This window comes from Anomaloglossus baeobatrachus, chromosome 1, assembly GCF_048569485.1.
Source record: "Anomaloglossus baeobatrachus isolate aAnoBae1 chromosome 1, aAnoBae1.hap1, whole genome shotgun sequence".
NCBI lineage: Eukaryota > Metazoa > Chordata > Amphibia > Anura > Aromobatidae > Anomaloglossus > Anomaloglossus baeobatrachus.
The window spans coordinates 365,531,387-365,548,475 of NC_134353.1; the positions used below are offsets into that span (position 1 = coordinate 365,531,387).

General features: G+C 45.0%; 1 protein-coding gene across 2 annotated transcripts in view; it reads right to left on the minus strand.

Annotated features, from left to right (window-relative positions):
• Positions 1–16,750, minus strand: part of UBXN8 (UBX domain protein 8) — a 64,979-nt gene extending 48,229 nt beyond the window's left edge. For both annotated transcript variants that reach the window (XM_075337809.1, XM_075337808.1), the window contains exons 1-3: positions 16,655–16,750; positions 4,583–4,705; positions 1,103–1,173 (exon numbers count right to left, since the gene is read on the minus strand). In XM_075337809.1, the coding sequence (XP_075193924.1) occupies positions 1,103–1,173; positions 4,583–4,705; positions 16,655–16,739 (279 nt within the window). In that variant the 5' untranslated portion in view covers positions 16,740–16,750. The remainder of the gene's footprint in view (positions 1–1,102; positions 1,174–4,582; positions 4,706–16,654) is intronic.
• Between the last annotated feature and the right edge of the window lie 339 nt (positions 16,751–17,089).

Genomic DNA, 17,089 nt, shown 5'->3' on the forward strand with positions numbered 1-17,089 from the left:
CCTAGAAGTACTTCTTATAGAGCTTTCTAATGCTCAACTTTTCTCTTCAGAATCCTCCATAGGTGTTCGATTGGGCTCAGATCAGGAGACATACTTGGCTACTGAATCACTTTCACCCTGTTATTCTTCAGAAACGTAACAGTGGCCTTATTGTTTTAGATCATTGTCATGCTAGAAAAATGTACGACTACCAAAACAGAACAGTACATATGTGAATACATGATACCATCAATGTAATGTAGCTCTCCGACTCCAGCAGTACTCATGCAGCCCCATATAAAGACGCGGCCACCCCCATGTTTTACTGTAGGCACCATGTATTTTTCTAAATTTATTTTTTCCAAAGAGGTCAACCTCATACAAAATACTAGATATAGTAGTCTTTGATGTGGGGTGAATTCATTTTACATCAACCAAACTGATGATTTTGGAATGAATGATTATCCTTACTTTTATGTTATGGATTAAAAAGATGTTCAGTAAAACGCAGTCTTTTCAAAATTTTGGAAATTGTTCTTGCATTTGGTCAGATATTAATTAAAAGCTTACGTTTCAAAGGGGGCATACCAATTTATGCTGAGTTCTATATGTAGGACACTTAGCCAAGAGTAGACAAGGGCAAAGTTTAGTCACATGCACCTTCAATAAAAGGGGTTATCTGTTTAACATCTAAATTACCTAATGAGAATAAAAGAAATAACCTATTTCAGATCCAAATACCTCAGCAGCGGACAATTTTTAGAAGAAGTCTTGGTTCCATATTAAAGGGGTTTGTCAACTTTATAGAACAATCTTAATATATTACTTAAAATGCATGTAATTGGGGCATTTTAAGTAATGTGAGCATCCCGGATTAATTGGTATTGGCTGCGGCTTTGTAGGTTAAATGTATAGTCGAGTTACAATGGTCCCAATCATAAGCTACTATATAAATAAGCTAACAATAAAATTTGAAGGCGGGATCATTTGAGGGACCACTCGATTGTGATGCGCCTATAACGTTAGTCTAGACCAACATACTATTGGGAAACCGTAAAAGTTGTAATTTTTAGTGTTGCAGAACTATACTAGACAATTTCGCAGGTAGGTAAATGTTGCTCACCTTTTTCCTTAAGCATTCTTGTTGCTCCTTTCTTACCATATCTTGATGACGTTCATTTTCTTCTTGTGGCACTAAGGAAAGCAGTTATGACATGAAAAGACATTGATTTCAAGTTTGCAAACCTAAGTATGCCCTTCTGTTACTTATCTCCTTTTGCGCACTATGACGTAACTGTCCATCATAGTCATCATGAGCCCATTCCACGCCAGGCAGATGCCAGCTGTGTTATACTACCGGTATCTGCTTGTAACCGCAGCCAGGACAGTAGTATTCCAGTACATAGAACAAGTCATCAAACATGTGTAGGTTCAAGTAACCCAAAAGCACAAAAAAAAGTTTGACCCAAGTCATAGAGTTTAAGGGCAATGGTACCAAATACTAATGAAATGTACCGCATTTTCTGGCGTATCAGACGACTTTTTAACTCCTGAAAATATTCTCAAAAGTCGAAGGTCATTTATACGCCAGGTGTCGTCTCATACGGCGGTGCACTTTGCTGCATGAGCCCATTCTTTAGTAATGCCCTCCTTCCGGTCCCCTTCTTACACACAATAAACATTATTCTCACCTGTCCTCCATTCCCGCGGTGTTTTCAGCTTCTTCTGGCAGACTGCAAGCCCATAGACCCCTCCACGATAGTGTCCTGTACACGTGGCCGCCTCTGCTGCCGTCATGGCTTTACTGCAGTTGAATGCTTTGCGGTGCCATAAAGCATTCAACTGCAGTAAAGCGCTGACAGCAGTGACGGCCTCATGTACAGGACGCGATCATGGAGGGGTCTATGGGCCTGCGGTCCGCAAGAAGCACTCCTCCATGATCGCATCCTATACACGGGGACACTGCTGTCAGCGCTTTACTGCAGTTGAATGCTTTATGGCGCTGCAAAGCATTCAACTGCAGTAAAGCCATGACGGCAGACAGCAGCCCCGTGCATCGGATGCTATCACAGAGGGGTCTATGTGCCTTGCGGTCTACAAGAAGCAGCTGAGGTCACCGCGGGAATGGGGGAGAGGTGACAATAATGTTTATTTGGTGTAAACAACGGCATAATAGGGGACAAGAAGGGGACCGGTAGGAGGGCATTACTAAACAATGGGCTCATTACTACAAGGGGGATAGACAAGGATGGGCACATTACTAAACAATGGGCTCATTACTGCAGGGGACATTACTAAACAAGGGGCTCATTAATGCAGGAGACATTACAAAACAATGGGCTCATTACTGTAGGGGACATTATTAAACAATGGGCTCATTACTGCAGGGGACATTACTAAACAATGGGCTCATTACTGCAGGGGACATTACTAAACAATGGGCTCATTACTGTAGGGGACATTACTAAACAATGGGCTCATTACTGCAGGGGACATTACTAAACAATGGGCTCATTACTAAACAATGGGCACATTACTGCAGGGGACAGTACTAAACAAAGGGCTCATTACTGCAGGAGACATTACAAAACAATGGGCTCATTACTGTAGGGGACATTACTAAATAATGGGCTCATTACTGCAGGGGACATTACTAAACAATGGGCTCATTACTGCAGGAGACATTACAAAACAATGGGCTCATTACTGTAGGGGACATTACTAAACAATGGGCTCATTACTGCAGGGGACATTACTAAACAATGGGCTCATTACTGCAGGGGACATTACTAAACAAGGGGCTCATTACTGCAGGAGACATTACAAAACAATGGGCTCATTACTGCAGGGGACATTACTAAACAATGGGCTCATTACTGCAGGAGACATTACAAAACAATGGGCTCATTACTGCAGGGGACATTACTAAACAAGGGGCTCATTACTGCAGGAGACATTACAAAACAATGGGCTCATTACTGCAGGGGACATTACTAAACAATGGGCTCATTACTGCAGGAGACATTACAAAACAATGGGCTCATTACTGTAGGGGACATTACTAAACAATGGGCTCATTACTGCAGGGGACATTACTAAACAATGGGCTCATTACTGCAGGGGACATTACTAAACAATGGGCTCATTACTGTAGGGGACATTACTAAACAATGGGCTCATTACTGCAGGGGACATTACTAAACAAGGGGTTCATTACTGCAGGAGACATTACAAAACAATGGGCTCATTACTGTAGGGGACATTACTAAACAATGGGCTCATTATTGCAGGGGACATTACTAAACAATGGGCTCATTACTGCAGGGGACATTACTAAACAATGGGCACATTACTGCAGGGGACATTACTAAACAATGGGCTCATTACTGTAGGGGACATTACTAAACAATGGGCTCATTACTGCAGGGAAAATTACTAAACAACGGGCTCATTACTGCAGGGGACATTACAAAACAATGGGCTCATTACTGTAGGGGACATTACTAAACAATGGGCTCATTACTGCAGGGGACATTACTAAACAAAGGGCTCATTACTGCAGGAGACATTACAAAACAATGGGTTCATTACTGTAGGGGACATTACTAAACAATGGGGACATTACTAAACAATGGGCTCATTACTGCAGGGGACATTACAAAACAATGGGCTCATTACTGCAGGGGACATTACTAAACAATGGGCTCATTACTGCAGGAGACATTACTAAACAATGGGCACATTACTGCAGGGGACATTACAAAACAATGGGCTCATTACTGCAGGGGACATTACTAAACAATGGGGACATTACTAAACAATGGGCTCATTACTGCAGGGGACATTACTAAACAATGGGGACATTACTAAACAATGGGCTCATTACTGCAGGGGACATTACTAAACAATGGGCACATAACTTCAGGGGACATCACTAAACAATGGGCACATTACTCGGGTCGGCTTATACTCAATTATATACGGTATATCCCAAACTTTATATTTTAACTGGAAAAGTTGGGGGTCGTCTTATACGTCCAGTCGTCTTATACGCCGGAAAATACGGTGTGTAAACTTTTGACTTTGCAGAAAGTAATACAAATGCTTTAAACATTCTCTCTCCTTATTCTGGTATTTGGCACATAAAAATAATTTTTGTTCCTAATTGACCTCAAATCGGGAAAGGTTTATTCTGAGTTCATGTCAGATAGTGAGAAAAACCTGAAGATGTGTCTTTATAGATATTATCTGTAAACTTCTGGTTTCAGCTGTATGTAATGTGTGCAATTCCAAGGGCCTGATGATGTTGGGAGAGTGAACTGTGTTGGCCTATGATCACACCGGTGTTTTCACTAAGGTTTCTATCTTCTATTTTAGGAATAAATCTCATCAGTACAACTGATGCAAACCGGAAGCAGACGTACCCCACTGACTATTCGCAGCACTTCTGTGAGCTCTTTACTTTTCAAAATGGGGGAACTCTAGAAAGTTTAGTTGAGAATGACTTTAAAAAGAAATAGGCTTCGATATACGCAATCAGGAAAGTAATGGCAGGTTACTACCCATCCTGTATTACATTTGTTTGCCACAAACTTTTCCTTACCTCCTTGAGAGCTGCCAGACAGATGAACTGTATTAAAGTAAGGAGTCACCACAGAGACAATAAAAGTAATAAGAGCGAGGATCAAGATAAATCTCCCCATCCAGAACGCAATCTCCTTCAAGCCTGATATAAAAGAAGAAAAGTGACAAACGGTCAAAGTAATTTGTACAGAAGTGTTTTACCAGCACAGAAGCTCAGGCCTCATCGATTAGCTTTATAAGCAGAACAGAACCATCAATAGCATTAAAATCTGCATGAAAGGAAACTTGTAATTACTGCAAGTCGGATTCGCTGAAGACATCCGTTCTTGATCCCCAGCCTTTGGATTCATCGCCTATGTTCATTATTGGAGAATATTTATTGCTTTTAATTCTAAAGTGAGTATTAAACTCCTAAAAACTGGTGTGTTTGACATTACTGAATATACACAGTGGTGCTTCATCCACTATTGTACCATTCCTTGTGGATCTGGAAAGGTGACAGTGAGGAGTTGGCCACGGACTAAAAACTAATGGACCAATGGACGCAGAGTGGATGTTCTACAGCACAGAGCGCAGGTTACGTCGATCTTACTGTTGTGCTTTATTAGAGACTGTTTGCTCATCAGTTTAAGGTACACAATTTGAAGGGGGAAGGGGATGTCATGCTAGTTGGCCTACATGCACTCTAATGTAATCAGGCCTGCAAGACGGATTCATTGTCCTGCATCTTGCTGGGAGTGGTGAGTTTTTGGTTTCTCTCTGCAGGGGGCTTCTCTAAAACACAATCCTAAAGACAGGGCCACAGACTGAGCTTCTGGAACCTTCATACTTTGAGATTCATTTAGAAAATGTCTAGGGGGTGGGTGTGATGAGTACATCTGCCCATCCAGGGCGCTAATACCAGAAGAGGTAGACCAATAAACCACATATTGGTGAGTGAGGGGTTTGGTGCTGGGAGGTGGAGGGTCAAGGAATTGTTGCTGCGGCCAGGTCCTGGTAACCATGAAATAATTATAAAGATTGGTGCTGGATACACGTGCTACGGCTGTGCCTCTGAAGGAGCATAGGCTTTAGATACAAAAGCTGTGGGCCAACCAAAAGCTGGGAGACAGTGGATATCACCTGATATGGGGGCAGTGGAACTATCGGTCCTGGTTTGGGATCTCCTGAACTGGGGGTATCTCATTTTGGCCATCTAGACGAGAGTTGCTGTAAAGGCCCCGTCACACTAAGCAACATCGCTAGCAACATCGCTGCTAACGAACAACTTTTGTGACGTTGCTAGCGATGTTGCTGTGTGTGACATCCAGCAACAACCTGGCCCCTGCTGTGAGGTCGTTGGTTGTTGCTGAATGTCCTGGGCCATTTTTTAGTTGTTGCTATCCTGCTGTGAAGCACAGATCACTGTGTGTGACAGCGAGACAGCAACAACTAAATGTGCAGGCAGCAGGAGCCGGCTTCTGCGGAGGCTGGTAACCAATGTAAACATCGGGTAACCAAGAAGCCCTGTCCTTGGTTACCCGATATTTACCTTTGTTACCAGCCTCCGCCGCTCTCACTGTCTGTGCCGGCTCCTGCTCTGTGCACATGTAGCTGCAGGACACATCGGGTTAATTAACCCGATGTGTGCTGTAGCTAGGAGAGCAGGGAGCCAGCGCTAAGCAGTGTGTGCTGCTCCCTGCTCTGTGCACATTTAGCTGCAGTACACATCGGGTAATTAACCCGATGTGTGGTGTAAGTAGGAGAGCAAGGAGCCAGCGCTAAGCGATGTGCGCTGCTCCCTGCTATGTGCACATGTAGCTGCAGCACACATCGGGTAATTAACCCGATGTGTGCTGTAACTAGGAGAGCAGGGAGCCAGCGCTCAGTGTGCGCTGCTCCCTGTTCTCTGCACGTGTAGCTCCGTGCACTGGTAACCAAGGTAAATATCGGGTTGGTTACCCGATATTTACCTTAGTTACCAAGCGCAGCATCTTCCACGCGGCGCTGGGGGCTGGTCACTGGTTGCTGGTGAGCTCACCAGCAACTCGTGTAGCGACGCTCCAGCGATCCCTGCCAGGTCAGGTTGCTGGTGGGATCGCTGGAGCGTCGCAGTGTGACATCTCACCAGCAACCTCCTAGCAACTTACCAGCGATCCCTATCGTTGTTGGGATCGCTGGTAAGTTGCTTAGTGTGACTGGACCTTAAGACCATGGAAGCAAGAAATAAAAATAATCGCATCGTTAACCTGCCTAGGTGATTAATACAACCCACAATCTCAGATCTTCAGTGACAAAGGGAAACTGCAGAAAAAGGTGTCTGAAAGAGCAAGGGCATATGTCCATCAAAATAGCCTATTTAAAGATACACATGTCACATGTATCTCCGGTGACTGTGGTCTGGATGTCAACTGTACTAAAGTCACCCGTGTTAGCTAACAGATCTGATTTATTAAGCTACATGGGCCACAATTTTGATTTCTAGAGGACCTTTCATCAAATTTTTCATGTTGAACTGGACACAAGATGTAACAGTGGCTGCAGGGCAGAATACTTTTTTTTGGTATTTTTTTTTCACCTCTACATTGCAGACATATCAGCAAAGTATTTGGTGTCTAATAAGTTAACTTAATTTATTTAATTCCAGGTGGACCTTATAACTTTTCAGTGGGGGCGTGTACTTCTTCTCCCTGTATGATGCTGACCAATCATAAGCAGGCAGCAACACTCAAAGAAAAGAACACGCCCCCACCTTGGAGCAGATTTCTCAGTGTGTGAGATGTTATCACACTTAGGCTGGTTTCAGATGTCCGTGTTTCAGGTACGTGTGACATCCGGTTTTAAAACGGATGCCACACGTACCCATGTTACCCTATTGTGTACTCTCACACGGCCATGTTTTCACACGGACCATGTGGCCCCGCTATTTCACATGGAGACGTGCCCGTTTTTTCTCCAGCAGCACGGGTGTCACACGGACCGCACACTGATGTGATCCGTGTGACATCAGTGTGATACGGACCAGAGAAATAATGGGTTTTTAAATAAAAAGATGTTCTATATTTACCTGTATCCAGCGGTGCTGTCTCTGGCTCTGCTGCCTCCTGCTCCTGACCCCCGCTCATTATTTTCATTGATTATTCACCGCAGTGAGCAGCTGGGAGTAGGGGCATCGCGGTGACAGCAAAAGAGACAGCACTGCCGAGGACAGCATCGCCGAGGACAGCATCGCTGGGGACATCGCTAGTGACAGGTGAGTATCCTGCTAGCAGTGTGTGTTCAGGGACGTCCAGGAGGACATCGGGTTTCCCAATGAACTGTGATGACCTCCTGATGACACCCCTGCGACAACTGCGCTACAGCGATTGTCACGATGGTGACTTCCAGGGGTTCATGAGAGTTCATTAGGAACCCTGATGAGTCTTTGGATGTAACTGCACAAACTGCTGTATACTCACCTGTCACCGGCGATGTCCCCAGTGATGTCCCCGGCGGTGCTGTACCCAGCCTGTCCCTGCGATGTTCCGGCTTCCAGATCCTCAGGCAGTGAATAATCAATGAAAATAGTGAGCGGGGATCAGGAGCGGGACGCAGCAGAGCCGGAGACAACATAGCTGGATACAGGTAAATATAGAACATCTTTTTATTTAAAAACCCGTGTTTTCTCCAGTCCGTGTCACACTGATGTCACACGGATCACAACAGTGTGCGGTCCGTGTGACACCCGTGCTGCTGGAGAAAAAACGGGCACGTCTCCGTGTGAAATAGCGGGGCCACACGGTCCGTGTGAAAACACGGCCGTGTGAGAGTACACAATAGGGTAACATGGGTACGTGTGGCATCCGTTTTAAAACCGGATGTCACACGTACCTAAAACACGGACGTCTGAAAACAGCCTTATGTCTGCTGTATGCAAGCAACACACACATGGAGAAAACTACCTACTGGAGGGGCGCGTTCTTTTTCTTCCCTGCTGATGGCTGCTTATCATTGGTTAATATTAGTGATGAGTGAGCACTACCATGCTTGGGTGCTGTGTACTCGTAACAAACAGCTGGATGCTCGGATGGGCACGACTTGAGTACACAAGTATAACGGAAGTCAATGGGGGACTTGAATATTTTTCCAAAAGAGTTCCTGGAAAAAAGCTGGAGTTCCTCATTGACTTCCATTATACTTGAGTACTCAAGTTGTGACCATTCGAGCATCCAACTCCTTGTCATGAGTACCCGAGCATGGTAGTGCTCACTCATCACTAGTCAGCATCATACAGGAAGAAGTACATTCACTCCCCCAATGAAATCTACCCGATAAACAAAATTTTCAGTAATAATACAAGAAAAAAGAAGCGCTGATAGGGTATTACCAGATGACAGGAGTAATATATAAAATATATACACTCACCTAATGTGGTTGTGAAAGTCATAAACACTGCCAAGCATAAGATAATGGCGTCTGCCGCAGCCCCACGTGGATGAGCATTCAAACAGGAGAAGAGAAGGGGTTCATGCCGCGCATCAGCCAAATGAAGATGTAGAGTTGTTGATAAATTGATATTGTTTTTATTTCATAGGTCTACGCGTTTCGAGGTTGAAACCTCTTCCTCAGGACCAGAACATCAACAAAGGTTTTGTTGATGTTCTGGTCCTGAGGAAGAGGTTTCAACCTCGAAACGCGTAACCTGTGAAATAAAAAAAGATATCAATTTATCAACAACTCTACATCTTCATTTGGCTGATGCGCGGCATTAACCCCTTCTCTTCTCCTGTTTGAACGATAAACAAATTTATCATGCAGTGTGAGCTACTTTGACAAATCTAGGGTATTTTATAAAAAACAGTGTGCAGTCACTTTATATATGTCGGTGTGCACGCTGTCATGATCTCATGGTGTGAAACCACAGTGACGTGACTGCGTGTATGGGAACTACACACTTGTGGTCACATACCGGTTAGATTCATCCACCTTCTGTACAATTTTCTATTGAGAGAAGCCAAATGCGTCTAGTCTACACATGACAAGTATGAAAATTGCATACGTAGAGTCATGTGACTGCCCACTTTCACTGGGAATACCGGGAAATCCTGACAGTATGCACATTGCACGATGTCACGATTCAGCAGTCACAAAGAACCATTGCAGACATTTGTCCTAAGCCCACATAACCTCTTTAAAGGATGCTTTGCACGCTGCGACATCGCTAGCGATCTCGTTAGCGATGTGACACGCCAGATCACAGATAAGATTTGCCGAGATCGCACATAGGTCATTTTTGTAGCGACGGTCACATGTGCGATCTAACGTGTTACATCGCTAACGAGATCGCTAGCAATGTCGCAGCGTGTAAAGCACCCTTTAGACTATCTAGTCCAAATCTAAAAATTAGTGAAAAGGGAATCTTTCAGCAGGTTTTTGGTATGTAAGCTTAAGCCAGCATGCTGGAAGGGTTAACACAGAGAATTCAGGGATGCCTGTCTTGTCATAGTCCGATCTGTTATTTATTTTGTCTGTTTGTTTAAGCAGCAGGACCCTTATCATTGCTTGGACTACAACTTCACAAGCAAGGCAGTCTGGCACGCCCCCTCCTGTGATTGACACCTCACTGTCAATGTACAACCTCACTGTCAATGTGTGGGTGGGGACACCTATCTGGACTCTCTACATGGCTAAATCTAACAATTCAGATTGTGTCAGAATAGCTGCACCCAGTAATCTAAGTGATACACTGTTGGATTCAGGATCTCCTTGCCTATATCATGTTGCTCTCAGATGAGGTAGAAAAACCTGCTGACAGATTCCCTTTAAACAAATTAACGCACTGCATGAAATCAAGTAGCTTTAGAAAAGGTTTGGATAATAAACAGACACATACATGCAAGGCATCAAACACACAGCAGATATAAAGCACAGCTCCTCTACCACAGTGTGTGTATAAGGAGGGTAATACCTCGGTACATACAGAGCATGTCCTGTCACCAGGTTTTTGCCACCTAATGTGAGAGCAGCGTGATGAAGGAAAAGAGAACCTGATTCCAGCGATGTGTCCCTTACTGGGCTGCTTAGAGTAGATTTGATCAAATTAATGGTTATACAGCAGTGGATCATCATTAGAGGAATACTTGACCTGCTGCCAGGTAGTCCAGCATATTCATGAGCTCTGTATAACTGCTAGATCTGCAGCAGAGAAAACACTGATTTTATCAAAATGACAGCAAACAGCTCAGAAAGTGACACATTGCTGGAACCAGGGTCTCTGTGTGTACATTATGCTGCTCTCAGATGGGGCAGCAGAAACCAGGTGACAGAGTCCCTTAATATGTTTTAGTTGGATTCCGTGGGGTACTAGCAGTGGCCCCTAAGAAATCAGCACGTTATCGCTTACACTCGGTATAATTTTGGTACCAAGCCTTTAACACTAGAAGTCTCAGAGAGGGGTCATTTAACATTTCTACCTTTGGAACCCATAGAGCTCGAAATTCCTGGGACTTCTAGTATTAGGCTGCTTTCACATTACATTTTTTTAACATCCGTCATGAACGTTTTTTTAACGCAAAATTGGATCCAGTGCAAATGCGTTTTCATTTCAATGCATTTGCAATGGACTCGCGTTAACGTGCGTTATAGTGAGGATCCAGCGACTTGCAGTTTTTTAACATTTTTCAAAAACGCTACTTGTAGCGTTTTTGAGCTGCGTCCAAATTCTGCAAATTGCTGGATCCTGACTAAACAGCACGTAAACGCATGTGAACGCTGGCATGCTGATAGACAGGATCCTGCTTGCTCTACTGAGCATGCCCAGAAACCAGCCTCGGGTGATCAGTTCCTCTCTCACCTCCCTCTCTGTTTCTCTCCTCCTCGCTCTCTGTCTCTCTCCCCCTCCCTCTCTCTCCCCCGCCTGAGATCTGCGGACACTCGTAACCAAGGTAAATATCGGGTAACCAAGCAAAGCACTTCTCTTAGGCTAGGTTCACATTTCCGTTAAAATGTATCAGTCACAATCCGCGGCTATGGTAAACAACGGCATCCGTTTAGTGGATTCCGTTGTGTCCCATAGACTTGTATTAGTGGCAGATTGCGACTGATGACCCTGCGTTGCATCCGCTGCGCCGCGGTCAGTCGTTTTTTGACTGACCGCCGGGCGGGAGCAACGCAGAATGTAACGTTTTTCTGGCCGTCAAAATTAACGCCCCGCGCAGGAATCCGTTGCCATCCGTCACGCTTGTAATGTATGTCTATGGTGCTGGATTCCGTCGTAATCCGTCTTACAACGGAATCCAGCGCTGGATTCCGTCATGCTCTACTGAGCATGCCCAGCATGTTTGGCACACCCACTGGGCTGTCCCAAACACAAACAGATCATGACTGATCCGTCAAAAGACGGACGCACAGCGGATGGAACGGACGCGCCGGATCAGTTTTTTCACAGGATTCCTGTGAAAGGAATCCTGTGAAAAACACATCCGTTACGTCAGTCGACATCTAAAAAACAACTGATCCGTTGCTGACGGACCTGACAGATTTAAAACAACGGAGATGTGAACCTAGCCTTAGTTACCCGATGTTTACCTTGGTTACGAGCCTCCGCAGCTGTCAGATGCCGGCTCCCAGTCTCACATTCAGTTCTCCTCACTCCCGATCACATGACTCCAATGACCGCCCATAAACTTCAAGTGACAGGATCCTGCAAAATAACACATGCATGCGTTTTTTTGCTGTAAAAGCAGGATCCGCTTTTACAGCAAAAAAACGTTCATAACGCATGTTAAAAAAACATAAACATTGGCTGCATAGATGTGTCAGGACGTTTGGGGCTTCAGGTGGGTTTCACACAAGAATAACATGGCCGCCCAACTAGCAGAATTCCGACCCTGTAGATTTAAAGATGCAAAGAAACAGAATGGTATTTCTCAATGATGCTCTTAGTTCAGGCGGTGAAGCATCTCACACTTGCCACCTCTCCCAGAATGTCCTGGAGACTTCCATAAGGAAACTCCACTAAGCTGCAAGACCACTGTCACCTGTGATTGGCTGCAATGGTAAGGTATGCCGGACTGCAAACACCTGTGATTGGCTGTAGAGGTAAAGTTGGACTGCTGTCATCTGTGATTAGCTGCAGCAGTCAGATCTGCAGAACCACGGTCACCTCTGATTAGCTGCAATGGTCAGGTCTGCCGGACCAGTCACCTGTGATTGGCTGCAGAGGTCTGATTTGCCAGACCACTGTCACATGTGATTGGCTGCAGGGGTAAGGTACGCCGGACTGCTGTTATCTGTAATTGGCTGTAGCGGTCACGTCTGCCGGACCACTGTCACCTGTGATTGGCTGCAGTGGTAAGGTCTGCCGAACCGCTGTCACCTGTTATTGGCTGCAGGTGTAAGGTCACTTTGAGCAGCCCGAAATCAGACATCTGAGAAGTCACCTGACCGCTGCAGACAATCATAGCGGTCTGTCAGCTGGTAGATCAGTGACATCCCCGCTGTCTTGGTTCCAGGTGGTAGGTGACTCACATAGTGTTTACATACCTCCCAACCGTCCCGGATTCTGCGGGACTTGCACGATTTATCAGGTCTGTCCCGCACTCCCGCGGCTCACAGCTGATGTCCCGCCTCCTCCCCTCAGTGAAGTGAATAAATTAAATTAAATTATCATCGGCTCTGGATTTTCGGGGCGGCCGGGACTCAAACTCGTGGAACTGTGATTCATTGTTTCAAAGGCAGCAGCTTTACCACTGAGCTACTGCCTCTATTGAAACCCATAGGAAGATTTTGTTATCTTGACCTCTATACTGCAGGTGAGACACCAGAAGCAGATTATTCAGCTGCAAAGATGGATGAATGGAGGGATAGAGGGAAGGATAGAGGCAGGGATGGATGGATGATAGAGGGATGAATGGAGGGATAGAGGGATGAAAGGAGGGATAGAGGGAGGGATGGAGGGATAGAGGGATGAAAGGAGGGATAGAGGGAGGGATGAAAGGAGGGATAGAGGGATGGATGGATGATAGAGGGATGAATGGAGGGATAGAAGGAGGGATGAATGGAGGGATAGAAGGAGGGATGAATGGAGGGATAGAAGGAGGGATGAATGGAGGGATAGAGGAATGAAAGGAGGGATAGAGGGAGGGATGGATGCATGGAGGGATAGAGGGATGGATGGATGGATGGATGATAGAGGGATGAATGGAGGGATAGAGGGAGGGATGGATGGATGATAGAGGGTTGAATGGAGGGATAGAGGGAGGGATGAATGGAGGGATAGAGGCAGGGATGGATGATAGAGGGATGAATGGAGGCATGAAAGCAGGGATAGAGGGAGGGATGGATGGATGATAGAGGGATGAATGGAGGGATGGATGGATGGATGATAGAGGGATGAATGGATGGATAGAGGGATGAAAGGAGGGATAGAGGGAGGGATGGATGGATGATAGAGGGATGAATGGAGGGATGAATGGAGGGATAGAGGGAGGGATGGATGCATGGATGATAGAGGGTTGAATGGAGGGATAGAGGGATGGATGGATGATAGAGGGATGAATGGAGGGATAGAGGGAGGGATGGATGGATGATAGAGGGATGAATGGAGGGATAGAGGGAGGGATGAATGGAGGGATAGAGGGATGGATGGATGATAGAGGGATGAATGGAGGGATAGAGGGAGGGATGGATGAATGAATGGAGGGATGAATGGAGGGATAGAGGGAGGGATAGAGGGAGGGATAGAGGGATGAATGGAGGGATGAATGGAGGGATGAATGGAGAAATAGAGGAAGGGATGGATGGATGATAGTGGGATGGATGTATGATAGAGGGATAGATGATAGAGGGATATATAGATACAGATAATAGATAGAGATAGAATCATAGATAGAATCATAGATAGAATTATAGATAGATAGAATCATAGATAGAATCATAGATAGATGGATAGATAGATAGAGGGATAGAGATATATAGATAGAGGGATAGAAATAGATAGAGGGATAGATAGATAGATAGATAGATAGATAGATAGAGGGATAGATAGATAGAGGGATAGATAGAGGGATAGAAATAGATAGAGGGATAGATAGATAGATGGATAGATAGATAGAGGGATAGATAGATAGAGGGATAGAGAGAGAGATAGATAGATAGAGAGAGAGATAGATAGATAGAGGGAAAGAAATAGATAGAGGGATAGATAGATAAATACTGTATCTCAATGTTGGTGAAAGAGTCAGATTCGTTTGTTCCCATAAAACTACTATAAAGAAATGAGGAAAAAAATACAAATACAATTTTTTTTTTTTTTTATCTTCACCACCTTGGATTCAAACCAGCAACTTTCAAAACTTATGTCCAGCAACCTCCTGGCTTTCCTAGCTGCTCTAGCTGTTGAGCTACTAGGATTGATGACATCAGGGGGAGGATTTCACATAAATGAAACTACAATGCAGCCTCTTAGGCCGGTTTCACACATCCGGCTTTTTGCCGTTTTGCCGGATGCGGCACTCTCCCGTACAGTTAATACAGTACAATGACAGCGCTGTAACTTCCGGGTCACATGCGCCGGTCACATGACAGCATGTGACCGGCGCTTGTTGCGCTGTCACTGTACTGTATTAACTGTACGGGAGAGCGCCGCATCCGGCAAAACGGCAAAAAGCCGGATGTGTGAAACCGGCCTTACACAGCAGATTACACAGGACACAGCTCCATTGTACAGAGCAGCATCTCTATCTCCTGTATTCTAGAGGGAGAGGAAAAGAGGATTTTTTTTTTCTTCTAATAAAGTTACTAAAAATAATAAAAAAAAATAGAATAATGTAATTTTATTGCACTTTTTTATAAAATAATAAACATCACAAATCAGCAAATAACATGGACATATTTGGTGTCCCTGTAATCGTAATGACCTGAACAACACAGCGATCAGATTATTTATGGGGATCGGTAAATGGCGGGAAAAAAAAGGCGCAATTTATTATTTTTCTTTATTAAAACCCATAAAAAATGTAAGAAAAATGGATCACTGAGGCCGTGTTCACACATAGCGTAAAAGCTGCATTTTTTCTGCACCGCGAGCGCAGTAACATTCTTCTCTGATTATTGCGTGTTTGCGGTAGTTTTTATGCATTGTCCCCTTATTTGATACATGTTTGTTGCAGATGTGAATCCTGAAGCTTATAAAGGAAAAAAACACCAGATCCGCACAGTTCAGCGGCGTCTTTCCACGCACCAGGGGCGGAGATTTCAGGACGTCTCATCCACTTTGCTTGGACATTTAGTCCATATTCCCATGTAGTGTAAATGCTGCATTTTTTTCTGCTGTTTCTTTGCACATTTATTCTGCTGTGTTTAATTGTCCAAGTAAAGTGGATGTGATTCCATGAAAAGACGCTCCTGAATTCTGCGGTTTTCGGGGGAGGGGGGGTGTTTCTTTGGAAGTTTCTATGTGGAGCTTAAAAAAATACAGGAAAAAGCTTCTCTGTACAATAAAAACACTTAAAAACGCAGATTCACATCTGAACCAAAAACGCATTAAATAATGGAGAAAAGGCAGAAAAAATGCAGCAAAAATGGAAAAAACAGAGAAGATTGTTATTGTGTAGTTTGGTGCAGACAGAAACAAAAAGAAACAGAATTTATGCAACGTGTGAACACGGATTGATAGGCACAAATAAGCAACATGTCATATAGTGACACAGAAATATAAAAAAATTCTGACTGCTATAAATATGAATGAACAGTCCGGGGCATCTGCTGAATGACCCTTACTGCCAAATGGGTGTGGCTAGGGGCGTGGTCAAAATTTGCCGCGAGGCGCTGCACGCGCCGCATACTTTGTCCCTCTTTCCTTTCTTGAAAAGTTGGGAGGTATGGTGTTTATAATTTTTTATATACAGTATCTCACTCCAGGGCATGTTTTTCTTTTCCCTGGACAGCCCCTTAAACACCGCTCCCCTGATTGCCGGCAGTGAGAACACAACCAATGTGCACAGATCATTCACACCGAACGGAGAGGGCGCACAAAGGGTTAAAGCTTCTCCCAGCCATACAGCACATAACGCACAAAGAAGGCACAGTCACAGATGCATCATACGGCACAGGGACTGAGGGCACCGGGTACCTAGCGGGTGACTCCTCAGACACAGGAGGATGAAGAACGACACGAGCAGCAGGCACAGCACTGGAGCCCGACTCCTGACTGCCATGTCTACGGAGCAGGAAGTGTCTGCGTGTCCGTGCCCACACGTGACCGGAACACGCTCCAGCGCTGTCTGCAGTAGTCGGTTCAGTGTGAGTTGCGTCTGCTCCAGTGCGGCCTCTTTCCAGCAACAACAGTCAGAAAACCTCGGTGCTGAGGAGACCAGAATGGAGGTGCTGGAATGAGGATGTATCACCCTACAGCTCCACTCCAGACCACTCAGTGCTGAGGAGACCAGAATGGAGGTGCTGGAGTGAGGATGTCTCACCCTACAATTCCACTCCAGACCACTCAGTGCTAAGGAGACCAGAATGGAGGTGCTGGAGTGAGGATGTCTCCCTGTACAGCTCCACTCCA